The sequence below is a fragment of the Bos indicus genome, chromosome 15 (genome assembly GCF_029378745.1).
Source record: "Bos indicus isolate NIAB-ARS_2022 breed Sahiwal x Tharparkar chromosome 15, NIAB-ARS_B.indTharparkar_mat_pri_1.0, whole genome shotgun sequence".
Lineage (NCBI taxonomy): Eukaryota > Metazoa > Chordata > Mammalia > Artiodactyla > Bovidae > Bos > Bos indicus.
Genome location: NC_091774.1, coordinates 56,379,880 through 56,404,746, shown reverse-complemented (window position 1 = coordinate 56,404,746; position 24,867 = coordinate 56,379,880). Strand labels below are relative to the sequence as shown.

Here is a 24,867-nt window from a genome sequence, read left to right as displayed (position 1 = left end):
AGCTCAGTCCTCTTCCTTCAGATTACAGGTTAAACAATCTTTCCTGAAGGAAAACTCCCCAACCTCCCGATTTATATGCTATCATGGCACTTTCTGTCACAGCATTTAACACTGAATAGATCTAGGTGTGATCTTTGATGAACATTATCTCCTTTGCTATGCTTAAGCTCCATGAGGACAAGGGCTTCTCCTCCAGCTAACAACTGTGTCCCTGATGTCTATGCAAAGGAAGTATACAGTTACTATTGATATTTTTTGGAAGAGAAAGAAAAAGTCAGAAAGAACCTCTTTGGAGGAATTTTGCTCACCTATCAGTTTTTTTTAAAGTAGGAATTATAATTCATTCCATCTTCTGCTGTTTTAAGCCCCTTAGAGCTTGTCCAAACTCACATGGCTTGTCAGGAATCAAACTCAGGCTTGCTTTTTTTTTTAAAAATAAAAGTGTACAGGTACACTGTGTATGTAAATAAGGAAGAGAAAAAGGCAAGAGTGGGCCTTCTCACAAGTACAAATGTACAGTGATCATCAAACCTCACTTACATAAAGGCTTATAAACCTGCAAGCAGAGGCAAAAGACTGTTTTTCACTGTCCTTTCTTGGAAAGGCCTTGCCCATATGGTGCTTTTTCACTCTACTTCCTCTTATCAGGAGTTTGTGACACATAATTAAACTGAGTTGAGCACCTCTGAGTGAAGGCATGTTAGGCTGGCGAATGATCATCTTAAAGACCAACACCAAGTTCCTCTGACCTTCCAAAGATCAGTCCTGTGTCTGGTGGCACAAATATACTCTTCTATGGAAAGTAGCAACTCATGGCTCAGCATGATGCCTGCTAGCATTTAACCTGTGAGGTTTGGTACATCACCTGTCTCTGAGCCTTCAGTTTTTTAAGTGGTAGTGGTACAAATACTTAAAAAATAGATCACCAAACTTAGACTTACAAAATAGAGCACAACTGTGCCTGGCATTTTCACATAAACAATTTCATTTAATCTTCACAATAATTCTACGGGATCAGAATTATGGAAAATGTGACTTCCTCAAGTTCATATGACGAATAAACAGAGGAGCCTGGAGCTCAACACCTACCCACTATTTCCTCTGCACCATCCCAGGTGCTACTGAAGTCTCCTATCACAGCAGTGTATTGAAATGTATTTAAAAGCATTTTCAACTATAAAGCTCTATACACTTTTAAGGATGTTAAGTAATTTGCTACATTAGAGATGAAGAACAAGAACCTGATTAAGATTTTAAGGGTGATGAATTAATTTCCAGAAAACAACTGACTTTTAAGAGCAGTAATATTTCTGTACTTCAAAAGTTCTCAATTAAAATAATAAAAAAGAAAATGATTTAATTAAGAAATAGGCAAAGAACATTTCTCCACAGATGTATGAATGGCCAATAAACACATGAAAAAATGCCCATCATTAGCCATCAAGGAAATATGTATCAGGACCCTTCATATGTTAGCATAACTACAATTAAAATTACAGCCAATGTTGGCCAAGACACAGAGAAACTGGAGATCTCCAACACTGCTGGCAAGAATATAAAATGTGCAGTTACTGTAGAAAAAGAGTTTGGCAGTTCTTCAAACTGTTAAAAATACTTACCACATGACCCAGACATTGCACTCCTAGATATTTACCCAAGAGAACTGAAAACTTACGTAAAACTTGTACACAAATGTTCATAATAGCATCATTCGTAAGAGCCTCAAAGTAGAAACACAAACTGCCCATCAACTGATGGATGGACAAAATGTGGTATATCCACACAGCGGACTATTACTGAGCCACACAAAGGAATGGAGCACTGATACACGCTGCAACATGGATGAACCTTGAAAACACTACATTAAGTGAAAGAGGACAGTCATAAAAGACCACATATTACATGATTCCGTTTATATGAAATGTCCAGAACAGATAAATCCATAGGGACAGAAATGATCAGAGGATACCTAGGGCCAGGGTGGTGGTGGTTTCAGGCATACAGGGTTTCTTTGGGGGGTTATACAAATGCTCTAAAATTGACCGTAGTGATGACTGCCCAACTCTAAATATACTAAAAAACCACTGACTGTGATACTTTAAATGGGTGAATGGTATGATGTGAAGTTATCTCAGTAAAACTGCTCATTTTTTTAAAGTTCTGTAATTTCACCATAAATTGCAACTGCTAGTACGAAGCATTTATCAAAGTTTCCTTTAAACCAAACAGATTTTTCTTATCACTGCTTATAACAGTTGTTAGGGTTTTATTCATTTCATAGCATTTGCACTGTAATCTTGGAATATCTTTCACACGGATGACGTAAACTTACATTTATGAACTTAAACATATGAAATGGTAAAAGAGCTAATGCTAAGATCTTCAGTTAAAGGATGCCTAGAGATCCATGAATGGCATTACCATCCACCCACTAAATTAAGAAACCTAAGAGCCACTCTTGTTCCTTCTTTCCTTTAGCCTTCACATCCATTTCATCAGCCAGTAACCCTGCTTGTCAACTCCACAAGGGAAGGATCTTCTGTTTATTCACTATGGTACATACCTGGTGCTTAGCCTAGCATCTGGCACACGGAAGATGCTTAACTAATATTTATCAAATAAACTGAAATTCATGCTGTCCTTGAGATTAACAGTTTTTAAAAGAAAAAAAAAATAAATCCCTCATTTGATAATTTGTTAAAATATATACTAATTTTTTTAAATGTAGACTATGGAAATTTCATCTGCCATTTTAGTTGCTGAAACATATTAAGGCTAAATTCTCAAAGGGACACAGGTATGCTGTGGTACCGGAATATGCAGAAGTAGAACATAATGACTTTATTCAAGTTTGCTGTTACCTGATCCATGAATATTTAAAAGATATTTTATTTTATAAAAACTTACATCTGTAAGTAATGGACTGACCGTTAACAGAGGGCTTAACCTGGAACACATAGATAGGCTTAGAGGCCCATGAACCCCTAAAAATTGCAAAACCTAACATGTATATTGGCATGTGAGAGTTTTCACTTTTTGGTGAGAGTTCAAAGTGTCATCAGATTTTCAAAGTCTATGACCCAAAAGGTTAAAAAAATTACTTAACTAGAAACAGTCACAAAGTCTTTTAAACAGGAATTTGTACAATAAAATAATACCCAACAGCTCCATCTATGGGTATAAGTCATTATCATGTAGCAGAAATAATGACAACTACAAGAAATCAGTGCATCTGTGAATGCCTGTGTTTAAATCTTCAGTGTCACTCTAGTGGGAATTTATTAACTATAGGATCACAGTTTTTTTTTTTTTTTTCCAGATATAGATGTAAAAATTAGGAGACCATTGATGAATTCTACTTTACAGTACTTCAGCACCAAAAAATTGGGCAGTTATGCTGATATATGTATATACAGTTCAACATTTGTCAGTCTTAAAATGCTTATTTATAGTGAAATCTATATAAAACCGTTAAAAACTTTTCTATTTACATTTTTTTAAAAAATGAAAAGTATAGTTTACTTTGCCACAACTTGTCAAAACTCTTACCCGTTCCCACCCTCTTACCCTTCACTCTACTTGTGACAGACAGTGATCACAAGACCCAAACATATTGCTTAAACAAATCATGTCCTAAAAAGGTAGAATGCTTAAAAACATTACATTTAGAACTGCAAATGAACTTTTTATACATTTCAAAGGGGGTTAAACAAAGGTATGTAAAAGTTATTTTCAAAGTCTCAGTCCAACATGAATGTGCAATTTCAGTGTTAAGATAGCATCATATGAATAATTTGTTTTCCTGAACATAACTGAACATTTCCTTTGGACTAGAAAATATTTCTATTCCTCTGTTTCACAATGAAACATTTTCTCATAAGTTTTCTTAAAGGAGAAAGGGGGAGGGGGTGGGAGGTGGAAAGGGTAGACAATCCTGGCTTACAGGAAATTTGTCAGAAGGAATACGGCCTGCTTTGAAATGTTTACATTTAAATAAATAGAAAGCAAGTGTGCTGCCCAGAGCACAAAGGAACAACAACACAATAAATTAGCATACAACTGGTGAGAATGTACAAATCACCCAAAAAAGCACTTCCCACTGGTTAGGGACCTGATTTCCACCATCTAACAAGGATTCTTTAATGCCAGTATCAAATAACTAGTTATTTTATAAAATACGAACTGCGGAGATGTAAAATGTTAACCAATTCAGCACTTGCAGGGATTTGCAAAAACATACAAGATTTAAAAAAAAAGAAAAAAAACTGTTCCTGACACACTGTTTCAAAATACAAACTATTCACATTCTCCTTTTTTGATGGTGTTTGCTCAGTAGAAACCAGTTGAAGAACATTCACAGGAAAAGTCTCTTTCCACCGCAAGACAAACTTTTCCATTAGCCGTGGTCCAACAGAGAAAGAATATCAGGTCTTATGTCACTGTAGATGTGCATCTTTTTTCTTTTGCTAAAAAAAAGTACATTCCCCTGTGAGTTTTATCTTGTTTTAAAATGCTACTCCTGCAGCAATTCTTGTTGAAACACTGCTGTTTCAGGGTCCACAGTCTAAGCATGGGCAAAGTGCTCTCTTTAGACATCAAAATACAAGGGCTTCCCTGGACACTTGGTAACCAAGTAGGTTTTAAAGTGCACTCCTGTGTCCAAAACACTAGGATCGCTCAGCAGAACTCTGAGAGGGGCTGGGTTCAGTTCCATCCTCTGTGCTACTGTCTATGTCCTGCTCCATGGCCGTCTCATCATCATCCAACTGCTGACTGGTGAAATTGTTCAGTTCAAGGAGCCCGCTTGGCTCTACGACCACGTTGGAGCTGGAGTGGCAAGGAATAGCATACTGGGGAATGGCCTGGAAGAGAAGACAGAGGAGAGAAGTTTCATGGTTAAAAAAAAAAAAAAAAGGTAACAGAAGGATGTCCTCAACAATAACAAGGAAGGAAATAAGGACACTGACATTAACTGGACAACTACTAGATGCCAGGCACTATGCTAGATGCTTAATATTATTCCCATTTTACAAATGAGGAAACTAAGATAGTAAGTGACTTAATCAAGGTCACACAGTTGGTCAGGGTTAATGCTAGCATGCCAGGATTCAAATCCAAGCCCTCCACAACGCAAAGTGATCTCTCCACTCCTTGATGGTGCCTCTTCTAACAAAGGAGGCTGAAGTCCATGCCTAATTCAAGAGACAGACTCAGGATATTTTTATTTGGTCATTAAGCAAATTTTAAATGTAAATGCATCAGATTTTGCTTCTGCAAGATGAATGATTAATCCACTGATACCACAATATTTTTAAGCCCTTTGGTAGTTCAAAGGTGAACTTATTTGTTTGGGTCACATAGTAACAATCTTTACTGAAAATGAGGCTAGAGAAGACAAACAGTCTTTTAAACAATGAAAGTACCAAAAGATAACCACATATTCCCTTGCCAGATTCTTTTTTTTCTCAACTTTATTATATACCTTCTTAAAAGGTATATCAGTTCATATCATACCCCTACTTAAAATTCTACAATTGTTTCCTATTGTTCTTGTCTCCAGCCTTATTCCAAATTCACTTGTACCATAGAGTGTGCGCACTAGTTCTTCCCCTCTTCCTGGAATATCCTTCCTCTAAATCTTTACATGGCTGGTTCCATTCTTATCATCTGCATCTTAGCTCAAATGCTTCAAGTAAAAGGCTTTGAGAAGCCTTCCTTCTATGAAAGGAAACCAGAGTACTGGGTCGATTCCACCCGTAACCCCTATTATGTTCTGTACATTTTCTTTATTGATTTATCATCTCTTTGTTTTCTTCTCATCCTTAGAATGTAAGATCCAACACAGTATGAACCAGAGCACAGATCCTGACTATCTTTTTCATTGCCAGATACCCAGAACTTTTGAACAGGGTCTGGCACACATTGAAACTGAAAGTCACTCAGTCGTGTCTGACTCTGCGACCCCAGAGACTATACAGTCCATGGAATTCTCTGTGCCAGAATACTGGAGTGGGTAGCCTTTCCCTTCTCAAGAGGATCTTCCCAACCCAGGGACTGAACTCAGGTCTCCTGCATTGCCAACAGATTCTTAACTTTCCCAACGAATAATGTATCTTTGACATAAAGAACCCAGGAGCAAAGCTGAATATCAGCATTTTGAAAATATACCTAACCAAAACAACCTTCTACTGAGGAGAGATGCAAATTTAGTTTTAATACTATCAAGAAAATAGTGTAAGATGCCCAGGCATTGATTCTAAAGTGGTAAAGTTTTTTGTCTTCCCTCACCCTCCTGCCCTTGTTCCATACAGCTGATCGCTATGAAAAAGTCTCTGGTGGGGTCAGAATTTTAGTTCAGCTCTAGCTGTGACTTGCTGTGGACCTCTGAATAAGTCACTTCCCTTCTTAAGCTTTAGTTTAATTTTGTGTAAAATAAGATCATTAGAAAAGATATGCTTTAAATATCCCTACAGATCTAAATTCTATGAATTCCATATACATATAGACCCCTTCAAAATAGAAGATACATTCATCTTGTGTACTCCTCTATCCTTACACCTAGCACAGTGCCTGGAACACAGAGGTCAAATAATCCATGTGGAATGAATGAATGAATAAAAGAAATATGGATTACCTGTCTACAAGGTACTTAACATTAAACATGCTGAATTTTTACAGAACATTTTTCAAGGAACTTCTGCAGACTTCCTTCACTCAAGTCAGTGGTATTTTACTGAATGAGTAAAAATCAATACTTTGGGTCAAAGCTAAGCATAACTACTGAGACCTGAAAATAAATGTTCTAACAATCTGTTAGTGATGATTATAACAACAGGAGCTATCCTTATTGAGTATTACTCTATACAGGACACTTAACCAGATATTTACTCAATCCTCAAAACAACTCTTTGAGCTGTTATTGTTTCCCCTTCATCACAGGAACAGAGGTTAACTGTTGCCCAAAGCCACAAAGTAGGTAAGGATTATGGGATTCAAATCTAGATATTTCTGACTCCAAAAGCTTGGTCCTTAATGCTGCTCTTCCCTCTGACACAGTGACACATCAACCTAGCATATAGTAAACGCTAAAAATTAGCTCAGTATTCTTGCAGAGAACCTACTCATTAGCTATCATCTTTGATACATGAAGCAAATTACATTTTCACCCCTGTTCATGAAGTAGAGAAAATAATTTCCACATAAGCTATTCAAAATAATTTTCAATTTAGCAAGTATATGAACTTAAAGAACTTAAACTCCCAGGGGCCACAGTAAATTTTAGTAAAAATAGGAATAGCTATCATATATTGGGCAATCACGACAAGCCAGGTACTGTGCTAAGTGCTTCATCTCAACTATATATACTCCTTATGCCAATCACGTAAAGTAGGCATTCCTTATTCCCATTTTACTGATGAGGAAACTAAGGCACAGGGAGGTTAAGTAGTCTTGCCCAAAGTCACACAGTGAATAGCAAAGCCACGAAACCTCCTTTTCCACCAAACCCTACCTCTTCAGTGGAGAAGGGCATGGCAACCCACTCCAGTATTCTTGCCTGGAGAATCCCATGGACAGAGGAGACTGGTGCAGTCCATAGGGTCGCAAAGAGTCAGACACGACTGAAGCGACTTAGCATGCAATGCTACCTCTTCAGGGGGAAAAAACATGTAACAAATCCATCTGGTCAACGATTATTTAGTTCACTGTTTTGACAGGAACAAAATGTTTGAATAATTCAATGGCCAGATCTATTTGCACTTAAGCATTTCCCCTATACTAAAATAAATCCCATCTGGGTTAATATCGGTCAATTTGCATTCTTTCATGGCTTGGGATCACAGGAAAGGCAAAATTTACTACAGAATAGTCTAAGTCACACAATATAGTACAATAAATACTACCATCCATAGTAAATACTAGATTATCCACATTTCAATAAATCCAAATTCTCAATTAACTAAAATGTGCTGCTCTGATACCTTCCAAGCAAAAAATAACAAATGTCAAGAAAAAAACCTGGAACCTTGCAAGGAGAGAGGGAAATAAAACACAACTTCTAAAAGCTAGTCTGGACCCAGTAACTCTTCAGTCTGGATTATATATGATAACAGATGAGTTTTAGAATGAAGGGAATGTGAGGCATAGGAAAATCTACTGTCAATGAACAATCCATCATGTTCACTAGCCTGTACTTACCAAGACAGGAGAGTAACCATAATAAGATTTTTCAATAATATAATGATTGAAATAAAAAGCAAAGCTTTACGGTTAATCCCAAGTTAGTTATAAAATTAAATTACTAAGAAACATTCTCTTACAACATGGTTCTCTAGACATTTCAGTTAATTAAGGTTTTATAGTGCTGAAAACCATAAATTTGGATCAAGATCAAGAACTGTGTTTCTACAGGGGTCTCTAAAATTAACTTGAAATGGGAGTACAATCCAGTTATATGCCAAGAGTACAAACTACTTCTACTCTGGGCAAAGACTGAGAAGCCCAAAATTTGACCTGGAAAGTTGCTGACCTTGCAGGTTGACTGCTGAGTCAACACTGGCAAGTGCGGCTTGCATCTATGAATCAAGCGGACACTGGGGCTCAGGGCCCTCAACTGTCTCTAAGGTGTACTGTTGTGATAATATCTATCCATTTTCTAGGACTCTGTTTCAGAAAATAATTATAAACTTGTATATTTGTAATAGGTAATAAACCAAATTTGATAATCTCTCTGCTATTTTGGCTTGACTCTTCCTGTGACATCCCCAAAACACACCAAACCCACAACCCTCAAGACACCCAAGATCTCTTGTGTTCCTTCTGATTCTTACCTGGATGATAATTTCTGCTGGGCTCTCTTCAGCTTTCTTTTGGCCTACATTCTGAATACGCATGAACTGGCCTGTCGCAGGCACTCCTGGTGCATCGATTTTCCTTGTCGTTAGGGGAGGGCCAACAGCAGATGGACTTGAACAGGACTCTCTACATTTCTGTTGCTGGGGAGTGGAATTCGCCATCCCTGCCACCACCACATGGGTGGAGGGTAATGATCCTGCTTCACCAGTGAGCACACCAGTGGCAAGAGCCTTCTTTGGGGGATCCACTACCAAATGCTCTACATTTGTATCAATCTGAGCTTCCATCAAAGACATTTTCAAAATGTCTGACACTGCTGTCTTCTCAGAGGCCTGAATGGGAGATATGCTTGTAACTGGTGATGTCAACTTAGGCACAGAACTGCCACCAGTTATCTTTGTAACTGTGGGAGGCTGGCGCCCCTCAAAAGTTATCTTTGTAACAGAGGATCCTTGGGTTATAATTGGCTGCTCCACCTGAAAACAAATTGGGGTTGTGTGTGTTACAGCTACATATCTTTGAGAAAACCTATCAAACACCCCAGATAATAATGGCAAAAGAAACATTTGTGCTGTATACTAGGAAGATATTTTGAAGCTTGGTGTTTCAATAAGAGGGCTGATGGGAAAGTATCTGGTTACCTTTAAGAAAACTAGTGAAAGAGGAGGGGTCAAAAGAACCTTTGTTCAGCCAGCCAAGGTTCATAGCAGTAAAGGAAAAAAAGTCACAGCAGCCTTGTTTTCCTTGGGATTTACATCCCCACACAGTATACCTTAAACCCATCTCAAATCATTTCATATAATCTTCAGTTTTTTAAAATAAAAGTAGGGTTTTTTCAATCTTTTGCTTCAAAATACGTTTATACAAACATATTCTATATATATATATATATATGTATTTATAACACACACATATACACATACATCACTCCAAAGCCACTAATTTTCCCTAATATAATTTTTCTTTTCAATATTCACAGATAATTCCTCTGAAATCTCGAAGATAAATTTATTAACCAAATGGTGGTGGTGTAAACTACAAAGGAAGACGGTCAATGAAGCTCCTTAAAAGACTGTAGTTTACTTATTAGCATTATTGCCACAGAAATAAGAGCTTACAAGCATGGAGATAAATACTTTATGCCTAAAAAATAAAAATAATTTAGGTATATCTATGCATTATTGATCAATGCTGAAGTTATTTCATTAAAAACTGCCTGGAAATTCAAGTTCTGAGTGCTATGCTTTTTTTCTTCCTATATTAATGCGTACATTTCTTCCCTAATGTCAACCTTCTGATGGAGTAAAGTAATACCAGCGTAATGAGGCTTTTGAGTTTCCTCTTGCCAGGAGAATGCACCGCTAATCACGATAGGGTTGTGATGTTTTCATTTTTTTCCGTGAACAGAGAAGTTTAACTTTGCATGCTATCAATATTCCGTTACCTGGCTTGCCGGCTGTTTCTCTGAAGAGGCTGGGAGCGGCATTTGGCTCTGGGGGGTTTGGGGTTGCACGTAGATTTTTGGTTGGTTCGGAGCCTGCTGCAGTTTAGGGAGCTGCTGCGTGGTTTTCACTGCAAGCACCTGTACTACAGTCTGTGGGGGCTGTGCCATTAAGGTAGGAAGCTGCCTGTCTTTGGCCACCATGGGATGCTGTGTGTGCTGCACATCTGGCTTGGGCTGTGCTTGTTCTTGCTGGAGAGGGGTGAGTTTTTGATGCCTGATGGAAAGCTGGGGCATTTGCGGGAGTTTGTGCTGGAGCTGGTCTGCCTGCAGGTGGATGGTCTGCTTCTGTTTAGTCTGGAAGCACTGCAGAGTTTTCACTTGCAGCTGAGTCTGTTCCAGCTGTGGCTGGCTAAGTTTCTGCGGCTTAGCTGACTGTGACTGAGTCAGGGCAGATCGATAAAACAGACCTGTCTGAGGGTCTAAAGTGTCCATCTCTTCAACCTCGCCCTCCTCAGTTCCAAGTTCCTCGCTGTGTTTGGTAAAAGCAGTGTGACTGCTTAATGCCTAAGTAAAAAAGGCACAAAGTAAGAATGAAATAAGAAAAACACCTATATTGCTACATTTTCCTCAAATTGGAAAAGACTTGATTATGAGAATCATTCAAAATTTTCAGAAGGGAGAACCTAAGAAGACCAAAAAACTCTCAAGGTCTCTAAATCTAAAGGCAGCCTTAGATTGAGACTCTTAAAATTTCAACTCTTAGACATTAAGTACGGCAAAAACTGGCAAATGCACTGCAGTAAGAAAACTCTCAGAGGGCCCAGAACTTAAAAGGTAAGAAAAATAAGGATGCTCTGTAAGCACAGCACAAGATGGGAAAAGAAAAGGGTCCCTGGCTCAGGACACAGCTCCAGAGCTGTTCATCTGTCCAAAGGAAGAACGCAGCAACCCAGAAGTGAGGTATCTAGAGAAAATCCAAGGTTCAGAGATGCCCACTTGTGCTGTGCACCCATTCAGCACAGTCCAGGAGGCAGGCATTGTCTGAGGGCCATGCCCATCCCAGTCTCCACAGAGGGCCTCTTTGCTAAGGGTGGAGACGGGTGGCCAGGCCTACCAAGGTCTGAGTGATCTGCCCTCTGCCCCAGCCCTCCTCGCCCAGGTTCCACGCCCACCAGGCAATGGCTTTCACACACCCGGCTCCCTCCCAGGAGGGAAGGAAACTGTGGCAGCAATAAGAGCACTCCTGTCAGGAGAAACAGAGATGGCCTGATGTCAGTTCTAACAGCGATGGGAGGCAGCAGCAATCTTGAGTGACATGGTTAGAGCCAGCTGTCCGACCTCCCCGGGTGTCTTGAGAAAAGTCAATGTCAGGACAGCCAGATGAGGGCCAGACTCCAGGCTCAGCGCTGACACCCAGCAAAATCTCTGGCCATCTGGTTTCCCTCAGTGACAGAAGATCCACCCCAATCCCATCCTTCCCACTGCTTTGTCAAATGCTACACATCTACTTAAACTTTAAAACTTTGAGATTCAATTGAAACTCTCCCCTATCTCATAATGACCTTACATATACAGGTTTTTAATTCAACAATTTCTTCATGCCTTTTGAGTAGTTTGCCTGTAATTACGGTCAACTGCTACCAGTTGAGTAATGGTAATTTATGTGGCTGCTAATGATAAGTCATGCTTAAATCTGATATTTATGATATCACTTTATAATAGAGGCAGGATTCTTTAGATTTAAATCCTGGTTCTGCCATCCAGAATAGGTTATTTAATTTCTATGGGCATGAGTTTCCTCATTTGTAAGAGGGATGATACAATCACCTTGCAGGCTCATAGCAAGAATTAAATAAGTTAAAGCATTTAAAGCTCAAAGCACAGTATCTGGCACAAAATCAATATATCGATGTATTTTTTACCTTTTCCCCATTACCCTTGGTACCACATTTTCTGTTTTATATTAATTCATTTTCCTTCCTGTTGAGTCTCTCTTCCTCAATTGGTCACATTCAATAAAAGAAGTCAAATAATATTTACCTAGTTATTTTTAATGTTCCCATAAGGATTCATTATGAAAGCAAAAAGTAAAACAAATGAAAAACTCAGCATCAAACAGCTTAAGGAAGCCAACTTCTATTTCATTTGAAAATCTTGCCTCAGTGATAAACCCTTCCATAACAAGAAAATACAGAGAAACAGTGAGCAATTCTGATATCATAGATTCATCTAGATAGCTTTACCCTTTTGAAATGTTAAGAGTTCACAGAATATCCAAGAATACTATTTCTTAATTACTTTCTGGTGTTAAGACTCTCAGTTCATTTCCTTTACTCACCCCTCACAGATGAAAAGAACTACACTAACACTCTTTAACTCAGTTATTTCCCCTCTTATAATAGGAGATGAAACTGAATCTTATTTCAGGAAGGAAGTGGCTACAGAAGGTAGAAGGAAAAAGCAGAGATACAACCTGCTGCATTATGTGGGTGATTGCTCCAGGGGAAGAAGCTGGGATGGACTTCACCACCACGGATGTCTGTGTTGCAGTCTGTGACTGAGCCACATGCTGGAGGAGGGTCCGCTGAGGCTGGGAAGGCTGTTGGGGCTGGGAGCGGTGGCTGACTGAAAATAGAGGAGGTGATGATATTTCTCCAGAAATCACCACAGCATCTGTAACCAGTAGTCATTTTAAATAACTGTCTGTGAGATTGCATCACAGAGAGAAAGTGTGGTACTAGGAGGCAGAAGACCAGAGTCTGCCCATTTATGAGCTGTGTAACTCTGAGAAAGTCACTTATCTTCTCTGAGACTCTGTGTCCTCATCTGTAAAATGGGAATAACAGAGCTATTATAAGGATGAGATGAGAAATGTATGTGGAAGCACTGTGAAAACTATTACCACAAAGGAGGAACAAATCCCTTAAAGCTATATCCTCCTGTGAGTTGTACTCTTTCTCCAGTGACCTTTACCCCATTAAGGTAACAAAACAACAATCAATTTCTGCAATCAAATCCTAGACTAATATTTTTAAGGATAATGAGACAGTACAAGTTTTTAACCTCTTGATCCCAGTTCTAAAGGTAATACAAAAACCAGAAGCATTCACTCCTTTATATACAAAAGACACTCTCTCATATCCTAAAGGTGATATGATAGGTCAAGGTGATACTACAGAAAGAGAACTGGATCAACAGTCACAACTGGATTCTGTCCCACTCTGCCACCAATCAGCTATGTGAATTTGAAGAGGTCACTTAAACTCTATGTTATTAATCTCTAAAGTTCAGAGGTTTTATTTTGTTTATTTTTGTTTTTTATTTTATAAATAAAATAAAATTTTATTTCTTAGAAGAGGACCAAATGAAGTAATGAATTGAAAATGGTCCTTAGATTGTTAAGTACCAAAATATAAAGTTAACAAAATAACAGAAAAGTTAGTGTTCTTTCATCTTCTCAAATTCAGCTCATCCAAAACAAATGAGTAAGAGTACAGTTCAGGAAATAATTCCACCTCTTAGTCTCTTGCTGGAAGGTCCCATGGAGTAAACTGTACATTTAAACTACACATCTATGTTGATGCCAAACTATCACTTTTAATCAGCCTCAATTTCAACTTTTTAAACAGTATAAATACTCAACACTTCTTACTCTACAGAGCTTTAAAAATGTCTATAGTTACTGGAAACCAACTTTTTGAATCAGAAACAGATAAAAATAAATCTGTAAAATTAGCTAAGGATTTTGAGAATATCAAAACCTCTCAGTAATCCATGGTTCTAATTCTCATATACCTTGATCTACAATTTCAAGTAGTAGTGGTTCCATACTTAGAAAAGTCACAGTCAAATGCCCAAGGAAAAGATGATCACTACAAAATCAATGTAAAAGTGCCACTGTCAGTATAGAACTTTAAAACTATCTAGTGAAATACAAATAAGCTTCATTTTTATAACACATTTTATCTATATTCAAAAATGCCATTTTTCTTTTTTTTTTTTGAACATTTTTCTAATATTTATTTATTTGGCTGCACTGGGTCCCAATACTGCATGCAGGATCCTTGATCCTCGTTGCAGCATGCAGGACCTTTTTAGTTGCAGCATGTGGGATCTAGTTCCCTGACTAGGAATTAAACTCAGGCCTCCTACACTGGAAGCTCAGAGTGTCTGCCACTGGACCACCAAGGAAGTCCCACCATGCAGTTTTTCTATTGTTGCTATATATACGCCTACATGTGATATGAGGTTACAGGCAGCACCACTAGTACTCTTTTGTAAATGCACTATAGTATCTTATTGCATTTCACAAGAAGCTTTATATATACATTTTAAATTATATGAGTTAATACAATCTTTCATATGTGCTCAAAGAAACTGGAAAAAATGGAGTCATAGTTTGTATTAAAATAACAAATACTGAAATCATTTATAGTACAACTAAGAGAAAAAAATCATATTAATAATATTAAAACTAAGCAAGCAAATCAATGAAGCTTTTTACTGATAGAAGCATCATCAGAAATGAATGACATTTGAAAAATAATATATACAATTTCTGATGAAATTATTAGATTATATGCAACATTTTTACTGCCCACACTAATATTCATAATTATTACATTTATTAAGAAATGAAGTAGATTTCATAGATGATCAACTGAAACCATTTAAGAATAATCCTCAAGATACTATAAATTCAAAATACTAAAATCTCTTCATAGTAATTCTCCAGAGTGTAGGTAAGTTAAAGAAAAATAACATCCACTGCAGAATAATACAAGAGGGTCAGGAAGTTGGCTTTGAAGTAAAGAAAAAAAAAAAAAAACCACTCAGTGAGGCTGAAGATATGATGGGAGAAGATTATAGAAGGGAGGTCACAGAGTAGATATTTGGAAAACAGCTGAAGTGACCTTTAACTGGGCCATGTAAATACCATAAAACAGTCACTTATTTCTTTAAACAACTCTTATTTTTCCAATGTCAGACTGCTCATTTCTGAGAAAGAATCCCACTACTCTGCAAAAGGAAAGTCTCTCTCCCTTTTACTGAGTAGAGCTTACCTTTCCTCTACCAGATCAGAGTAGAGCGCATCCATTAAGTGGTTTGCCCCCAAAACAATCATCTTTTATCTTCAGTTACTTTTGCTACAAATGGATGCACACCACTTACCTAGAAGGGGAAAAGCAACCTCTGTCCCCTCATCAGTGCGTTCTGAAAAGGATAAGTAAGGGAAGATATCATAGGTCTTTTTATCTATTTACCGTTTGATAATCTAGTCTATCCCCAGAGGTTATTATTGATTTTCCCAACATACTGCCCTCTGCTTTTTGCTAAGTATCTCTAAAGAAAGATGCTAGATAGCTTTACATAATTTTTAATTGGATTTTCCCTTTTGGCAATTTTAATCCATTAGTCTTAACAATATCTCCCAAAATTATGCCAAAAAATTCCCTTTCCACTTTGGTATTTACATCCTTCAAATACTTGCAACTTTTTGTTCTCTTATGCTTAAGAAAACAGAAGACAGGTGTTCTTTATATACTGCCTCATAAGTCATCTCTCCTAAGCCCTAATTATTCATGTTACTACTCTCTGAATTCCTCCAAATCTCAAAGTAATAGAGGGCCCCAAACAGAAAGCAGTATTCCAGGTGTGGTCTCACCAGAATATGAATGAACCTATTATCCTTCCTGCTCCACTTCTCTACATATGCCATCCAAAAACATCATCAGTGTTTTTGCTGCCAGACCACATAAATACCTAACGTGTTTTCCATCACAACTCTTAACTATTTACAAGGATTTAAAATTTTCCACATTTTTTCTTTACATTAAAAAGGGGGAGGAGGGTTGGATTTTATACTTTCTTTCACCCTTGACCCACCTCCCCTTCCCAAAACTAAAAAATTCAAATGTATATGAGTACTTATTCCCCCATAAAAGATATTCTATCCTCTCACTACTGGTGCTGCCTGATGTTCACAGATATTCTTTAAGGCCAACTACAGTTTTATATTACTTGCAAACTTTGTAAAATCTATCAATTTTCTCCCTCTAATCATTAAAGGCAGGGTAAATCCCAAAGACAATGTGAATCTGTTCTGAGAGAAAACTGGAAGAGATCGAGAAATATAAAAAATACATTTTCCCCCAATCATCACATGAAATCCAGAAAGGTAGCACTCCTACCTTAATACTACTTTTTAAAAGGACACCTACCAGTGGTGATGTATTCAGCAACTAGTTCTGACTCTACCACCGCAATTGATGGACTTTCAGGAGAATGTCTCTTTTCCTGGGTCATCTGAATAGGCACTGCCATTTGACTTAGGTCAATAGTGGGTTGTCTTGGTTTAGATTCCAATTTTTCCTTCACTGTATAAAAAAGTCAGGGGAAAAATTAACTTTATTATAAACAAGTACTAAAACCAGAGTTGTCCATGGAAAAATGAACAAGACCTCTGGGGTGCCACATGGGCAGTGACTAAGAAGATAGGAAGTTGAAAACAAAAGCACAGACTACTGGATGGCTATAGAGTGCACAACTTGTGCAAGCATACTCAGCAGCACAGCAAGAACGCAGAGGCGTTCAGACTAAAATCTGCCCCTATTATCACTAGGCCAAACAACTGGATCTGTTTCCCTTGTACATACATCCCTTTAGAACACTTCCTTTACCCTTAGTCAAGGCAGTACCTGGTATTCTTCAGTTCACCAACCTGAAAACAAAGGGTGAGTAAGCACTACTTAGCATTATTTGCTCCAGGACACAACTGCCCAGAAGAGCACAACACAGTGACCAGTTTAATTTGATCTATTAAAAATTCAAGATAATTCCCAAAGAATTGTTACATTTTTATGACTCTTGAAGGATAAAAATATTCACTGTTAGGAAAATATGTTCCTGCAAAAATGTCTATGGAATGGTCTGGAATCAAGAATGGTTTCCATGGATAGAATAACTTTCTAAATTATCACTTTTTCTACAAAATTATTTGGTTTCCACCCTCTATAAGGCATTAACGGAAATAGTTGAGTATGTTAAAGACAAGGAGCTAAGGAAATGCCTAAAGCCAAAAATAACACCAATAAAAAAATCAAAGACTTAAAATAAATGCTAGTATTCTTTGGGTAGTGTAGAGTGGATGTTACAACAAACAGTAAGTAATTAAGTCCAGTAAGCAATCATTCAGATTGTTCTCACCAAGCATAAAATGTGATAAAATCAAGATAATCATTTAAAGAAAGTAAAACAAAACCAAAGGAATACAAAAGTCACCCCACAAGTAGAGAGGACACTGAATTGGGAATCAAAAGACATGGAATCTCACTCTGCCACTAGCCAACTGGATAACCTCTCTAGGTCTCAGTATGTTTATCCATAATGAAACGAATGGACGAGATCATCACTAAGGTCCCCTAAGAACTCTGACAATATCTGATCTATTATAATAGAAAAGTCAGTATAACTAACACAGTTTTGCCTAGAGTTTATAGAAGATATTTAATAACTGGAAATACTGATTGGATCTTGCTAAATGAGAACAGCTTTGCATGGAAGCTCAGGTTGTTATATTATACAAAGAAGTATGAAGATAAAAAAACAAATTAGAATGTTAGCAAGGCCCTTAATGTTTTATGACCACAAAACTGCTCCACCAATATCAAGCAGGATGGCAGGGGCCCTCCAATTTGCCTTCTACTATTCTTGAATAGAATTGGCAAATGTACTGCATTTATCTTTGTGCTTAGAAATCGATAGACCTACTCCTTTCTGGTGACAAAAGGCAACAGGATTGTCCACTTTAAGCTGGAGAGAGAGAAGAAAAGAACTGTGCTGTTTTTTCTTCTTTCTTCTGATAGAAATGATAGACTACAGTCTGTCTATCCTTCAGTATTCCTGTGAACATCTTAATGAACTGACAAGTAAACAGACTGAACCAATGATTATAGACAAGTCCAGAGGGGGGAAATGTGCTCAAATAATAACAAAGAAAATATAACAGTAGTAGTACTTTAGCACAACCCATCTCTAGAGAAAACATGCTTCATTCAGCTGAGCATGTGAATTCATACCTGTTGTCTGTTGGAGTTCTAACAGAGCTTTGATTGTTGAAGTAGCTGATTGTGATTCACTGGATACATCCTGATAAATTATGGTGGGGCTAGTCTCCATTGCAATCTCATGTTCTGACCAATCCTGACGCCGGGAAGCAATTACATGAACTACAGGCTGGGAATCTGTTTTATATTAGTTAAAAAAAAAAAACCCTATAAACAAAGTTTCTCTTAAAAAAAAAAAAAAAAAAAACAATTTGTTCTTTTAAAAAATCTTTGTTTTACTACAAACTTCATGCTTTATCTCCCCAAAAAGACTGTAAGCTCCCAGAGGGCATAATGTCTTTCATGTCTATATTCACTTATTCATTCATTCATTCATTCAACAGACTGGGCACCTATGTGCCAGTCTACATTTGGCACTGGATATAAAAGAGCTCACAGAATAATCAAAGGATGCTCAAGAAGCACACAATCTGGTTGGAGAGACAGACATGTAAAGAGACAAATTACAATTCAATGTTATAACTGCTATGATAAATAGGTGTGCATTTCTGTAGGTGGGTGCATGTCCACGTACCATTAAGAACGAAATGCGGTATGAGTCTTATTTTCCCCAATGCACCTAAAAATGTGTTCTGTATTACAACCTGAGCATTCAGTCAACACTTACTGGAATTACTGAAAGGAAATCCTGTCCACTGACAAGAAAAATGGATAAATGATCTAGAAGCAGCATGATATAATAGGACACATATAACATTCAGAATTCAAAGTCTTAGGTTACAGTCCCAGCTCTAGCAATTACCAGCAAGTTGATTCTTTGGGTCTTAGTATCATTATTTCTAAAATGGCAACACTAAAATTACCTCTCTACCTCACAGGATTTCTGAGGATATAATGAAATAATATATGTAAAAGAGCTTTATAAACTATGAAGGACAATAGAAATGTTTTATTTTTGTTGTTGTTGTTCTGGTTGTGGCCTGAAAATTTCTCAATTCTAAGCCTTTTTGTTAGTTTCAAAATAAATTATAGCCCTAACTAACTCAAGGCTTATTATATTCATGCTATGTAAGTATGCATGTAAATATTAGACACATAAAATCAAACAACAAATTATTTGAGTTTTCCATCTACAGAATAAGTAGATGGAATAAGTAGTATAAGTGTAGTATACTACACTATTGTTAAGTTCTTAAACTCCTTGGTCCAAGATACCACAAAGAAATTACATAGGCTATAAAAGCATGACTCCTACTCCCAAGTTTAGATTCTAATGGAGGAGACATAAAACGTGTGTGTGTGTGTGTGTAGCTTTGTATCCTGAGATAAAGTCAAATGATTAGGGCAATTATATAATAGAAAGAAAAAGACTACTATGAGTTGGAATGGTCAGTGCAAGTATCACAGAACGTAATTCATGCAGCCCCAAAACCAAGAATAAGTACAACTTAAGTTCACCCTTCTATGAATTTTATATTTTTGAAAACCACAAAGTTGTTCAAAAAGGTTGAAGCAGCAGGAATGACTCTTCAAAAACAAAACAAAACCAAAAAACCTATCTTCCCCCCAAAACAAAATCAATATACAAAATATCTGGAATTTTTATTTACCATAAAAACAAAACTGTATTTCTGCTCCCTACCTTATCCTCTAAACTCTAGGTAGACTATATGCCACACCAGGGATGTACAATTTCCATTAAACTTTCAAAAAAAATCTAGATGATTGAAGAACAATATCATGTAGTAATATCAAAAGCTATGTGAGGCCTACAGCAGTTTTTCTTTACTAATTCTAAGAGCATATATAAGAAATTAAACTTAAAGAAAACTGATTATATTAGGGAATCATTCATTTTATATAAACTTAGTTCTCAATTTTAAGAATCTCTCATGATGCTATAAGTACCCCTTGGTTAGGTACAAGGACCTATAGGCAAAGAATGACTTTGCAACCCAACTCTGTAAAATACACATATTAACTACCCAGAAGAAAGCAAAAACTGCATTGGTAGAGAGATAAGGTAACACAAGACTGAAAAAGAAAACACATTTCTACAAGGAGCACCTAATCAGACACATCAGCCCACATAACATCATCCCATAGGGACTGGGGAGACTGGTTTTTCTCTTTTTGCCCATACACAAAAAGTGCAGCTGACCATACAAAGCGTCAATGCAGCAACCACAATGGCTGTGACACAGAATGGGTGTGAACCTAAACATCAAAAACATTCCTTGAGTGATTTTCCTCTAGCTTAGACTAGCTAAATCTACTGCCTACCAAATCTGACGCTGAGGTCAGAGTGTAATGACTGAGACAGCAGGAGCCTGATACAACAGTTCCATTTGATTATGCAGTGTGCATCCATCCAGACTTCCCTACCTCTCTTGGGGATGGTGGCCTACTGACCCTCAGATATCTTTCCCCATAGGTCATTTAACAAGTATTTATCAGGCATATACTGTATGTTATGTACTAGAGATACACACTATACTGTTATACCCAAAGGCAAATTCAGGCATCTCTATGGAAGAAAGTCTCATATGTCTTTACTATAAAAAGCTTCTATCACATTTGCATAGAATTGTAAGACCTCTCTGGAGAAGGCAATGGCACCCCACTCCAGTATTCTTGCCTGGAAAATCCCATGGACGGAGGAGCCTGGTAGGCTGCAGTCTATGAGGTCGCTAGGAGTCGGACACGACTGAGTGACTTCACTTTCACTTTTCACTTTCATGCATTGGAGAAGGAAATGGCAACCCACTCCAGTGTTCTTGTCTGGAGAATCCCAGGGACAGGGGAGCCTGGTGGGCTGCTGTCTCTGGGGTCGCACAGAGTCGGACACAACTGAAGCGACTTAGCAGCAGCAGCAGCAGCAGTGGTAAGACCTCTCAGGCTTCCCTGGTAGCTTCCCTGCAGCTGAAAGAATCCACCTGCAATGTGGGTGACCTACGTTTGATCCCTGGGTTGGAAAGATCCCCTGGAGAAGGGAATGGCTACCCATTCCAGTATTCTGGCCTGGAGAATTCCACGGACTATGTATTAGTCCATGGGGTCGCAAAGAGTCAGACACGACTGAGCTACTTTCAACTTTCACATGGGACCTCTCAGCTAGAAAAAATAAAATCTAAAAGTATGTTTAATACTATCATCGATCTTATGTTAAAATCTTCAAAATATCACCACCAGTCCAGGAATCTAGCACTAAAGAACTCACTGTTTTCCAAGGTAATTTCCTTCCATCTTTGCACAGTTATGACAATTAGAAATTTTTCTTGTATGGAGTGGAAACAGGTCTTCTGATTGCTTCTCAACAGTTCTAGTTCTGCCCATGTACCTATCAAAGACCAATTCTTTTCCCTCTTCTATGTCACATTCCTTAAGATAACTGACAACAGTTCCTATGTCCCCCACAACCCAACCCAATCTTCATCTTCTCTTTTCTATAAATGTCCTGTTTCCACCTACTGTTCTTCATAAAAATGACTCCCAGATGCTGCACGCACCTAATCCATCTATTCTATACTAAAACCAAGATGTCTGTATCTTTTCCATGATGTAATAAGTATCTTCCCTCTGAAATACTGTCATAAAAAACAAGGCCCTCACAGTATTTAACTGCTTACACAGCTTTCCCCCAAATGTTCCAATGAACATTTTGCAAAAGAAGGGTTCCATGCTCAAAAAAGTTGGGGGGCATTTTATATTATATACGCCATTCTTCATCTTTCACAATATATATCACCACATAATGACTCTGAAAAGTTCTGCAATAAGTATTGGTATGTTTTGCTTAACCTTCATTCATTCCTTACCCTCACCATAACCTGCTGAGATCATGAAGCTTCTGGAAAAATCATCCTAGAAAAAAAGTTACTTAAAACAATGTCTTTATAGGATGCATTTTCATATTTGCTTCATTCATGTTCCATCTTAAATCACTACCTTTGGTTTTGTCTCCTTTTTCTCTTCCATTTTACTTCACATAATCTTGTATTCTAGTCTACTTAAAACCTTTTTTGGAAACAAAGTTTTGCTTTTAACGTTTTTTTCTCTCTTTAAAAAAAAATATGGAACCCAATAAGCCAAATAACCTTGTTCCCAAGTGAAAAAGAGAAAAAAAGAAGATCCAAATAGGAAGGAAAGCTGAAGAGCTGTGGAAGGTATGTGGCCCAATTTTCATTTAGCGACCTAGGTAAGTATGACCCTGAACTATTAGTTGGTCATCTAGCTGTCTATCAGTATGTAAAAATACTTTAGGTGTACAGCACTTAACCCACTAGGTTAGGAGAAACCCCAGAAAGGAAAAAATGTTTTGGACTCAGGAAACAAAAATGAATTTATAAGGCTGAAGCTTGACCCTGTGCCACAGTTGCTGTTACAGTTGCTGTTTTGTTTGTTCATTCAGAGAAACTTTTACTGAGTGTCTACTTAGAGCTAGTTAACCTCTTCACTAAATACTGAATATACAGAGATGAGTACGATGCTTGCCTCTAAGAAGTTAGTAGCCTAGTGGAAAAGAAAATAATTATATTAAACAAACAAAAAAAGTACAAAATAAAATGATCAATGATAAACTAGCTGGTAGTACAAAGCAATTTTGGAAGCCTAGTATAGAAGGAGTAATGAACCCTCCCAGGGTGATTAAGGAAAGTGCCATAACAAGGTGAAGATGAAGGTCACTATTCTAGCCTGTGAGAAGACAGTTCAGAAATAATGTATAAGGCCTAAACTGCTTCTCCTTTCAGGCAGGGAATGGTGGGAAAAGTTTAGAAACCACAAGTAGAATCAAGGAAACCTTTGGCATAAAAAGACATCTTTATTCTAAGACTTGTATAAAGGAAGTCACTAGAAAAAGGATATGAAGTCGAGAAAAGTCGATCTATTCTTACAGTAGAATGCCAACTATCAGGTAACAAATAATAGACTTTAGAAAATTATCACTGGATGCTAAAACTAGCAGATAAAGATGAGGGATATGATATTTATATAGTTTCAAACCATCTCCCCATATATTACCATTAATCTCAAAGGGACATATGGTAATTTCATAATGCAAAAAAAAAAAAAAAAAGGCGGGGGGGAGGCATTAACCAAGAGATCAACATTAACATAACATCATCAATATTGGGACAAACTGACATCAGTGCCTTCTGATAAGATAAAGCTAAGAATACACTACATCTGTGGAATTCATGCTGAATCAAATGAGAAACATTAGACAATGCAACTAAATATAATGCATAATACTGATGTGGACTGTGGACTGGTGGTGGGGGTAGGTTGCTGTACTGGCAAAACTACAAAGGATTACATGATTGGACAGTTGATGACATCTGAATGGACTGTAGATCATAGAACTAAAACTTTAAATCGTGATTTTGATAACTGTATTTTAGTTATGAAGAGACTAACCCTTAAGAAATATAAGCCAACAAATATATAAGTATTTAGAGATAAAAGGCATGACATCTACAACTTGTTCTCAAATGGTTAAAAATTTCAAAAATTATAAACACACAGGGGGCGGCACAGAAAGAGAATCAACAACAAAGTAAATAGGGCAAAATATAAATAAGTGGTGAATATAGTAAAAGACTATACACAGAAGTTCTTTTTATTCCTGTAACTTTTTATAAATTTGAAATTACATTAAAAGTACTAAACAGAGGTGGGCTAAAAACTACAAAAACAATATAAAGGAAAAAATGGGCTGTTATATAGTGCTTATATTCCCAGTAGGTATGAAAACCAAACTTGAGTCTTAGACTTAACAAAACCTTTATCCCTTTCTTATAACACAGCATATACATTCCCACAGCATATATAGTCCCTTGTCTTTGGAGAATGTACTAAGAAACTATACAGTGAAATGGGGAGAGGAGTAAATGAAGATTATAAAAATTGGCTTTAGGGACCTCCCTGGTGGCCCAGTAGTTAAGAAACCACCTTGCAAGGCAGGGGACATGGGTTTGATCTCTGGTCAGGGAATGTCACAACTACTGAGCCCACATACTCTGGAGCCTTGTGCCACAACTAAAGAGTTGTGCAGCACAACGAATATTCTGCAGGACACAATTAAGACCTAGCACAGCCAAATAAAAAGCAAATAAATAAATATTTTTTTAAACTGGCTTTATAGTTAACTATATTAGATATTCCTCTTTGGTGATTTTTTTCTGTATTACAAAATATTTTAAAAAGAAGTAATATGCAATGAGAGATAAATAACAAAAATAAAAATAAATGATGCCACATATAATAACAGATCAAAGAGCAAGAAATTTATACTCAATCACTTCCAAAAATAGTCAAACTTTTATCCTTTTCTTAGAATGAAAACTAAAGGCTCCCTAATGAAATGGCATGTTAGGGAAGTAATGACTGGCTTACAGCTCCCTTAGGGAAAAAACAGCAATTTCAAAGGTAACCTGAGCTTGTGTATATAGTTTACTGTTCAGGTTCCCATTTCAGCACCAATTCATAACCTAAACATTTTAC

At 37.3% G+C, this 24,867-nt stretch overlaps 1 protein-coding gene across 16 annotated transcripts in view; it reads right to left on the bottom strand.

Moving 5' to 3' along the window:
• Positions 1-2,816: 2,816 nt before the first annotated feature.
• Positions 2,817-24,867, bottom strand: part of EMSY (EMSY transcriptional repressor, BRCA2 interacting) — an 80,829-nt gene continuing 58,778 nt past the window's right edge. For 12 of the 16 annotated variants that reach the window (XM_070803938.1, XM_070803937.1, XM_070803942.1 and 9 more), the window contains 7 exons: positions 18,376-18,540; positions 16,519-16,674; positions 15,470-15,511; positions 12,771-12,922; positions 10,298-10,861; positions 8,829-9,329; positions 2,817-4,862 (listed from right to left, as the gene is read on the bottom strand). In XM_070803938.1, coding sequence (XP_070660039.1) covers positions 4,668-4,862; positions 8,829-9,329; positions 10,298-10,861; positions 12,771-12,922; positions 15,470-15,511; positions 16,519-16,674; positions 18,376-18,540 — 1,775 coding nt within the window. In that variant the 3' untranslated portion in view covers positions 2,817-4,667. The remainder of the gene's footprint in view (positions 4,863-8,828; positions 9,330-10,297; positions 10,862-12,770; positions 12,923-15,469; positions 15,512-16,518; positions 16,675-18,375; positions 18,541-24,867) is intronic. The other 4 variants (XM_070803932.1, XM_070803939.1, XM_070803943.1 and 1 more) reach the window with 3 other exon arrangements.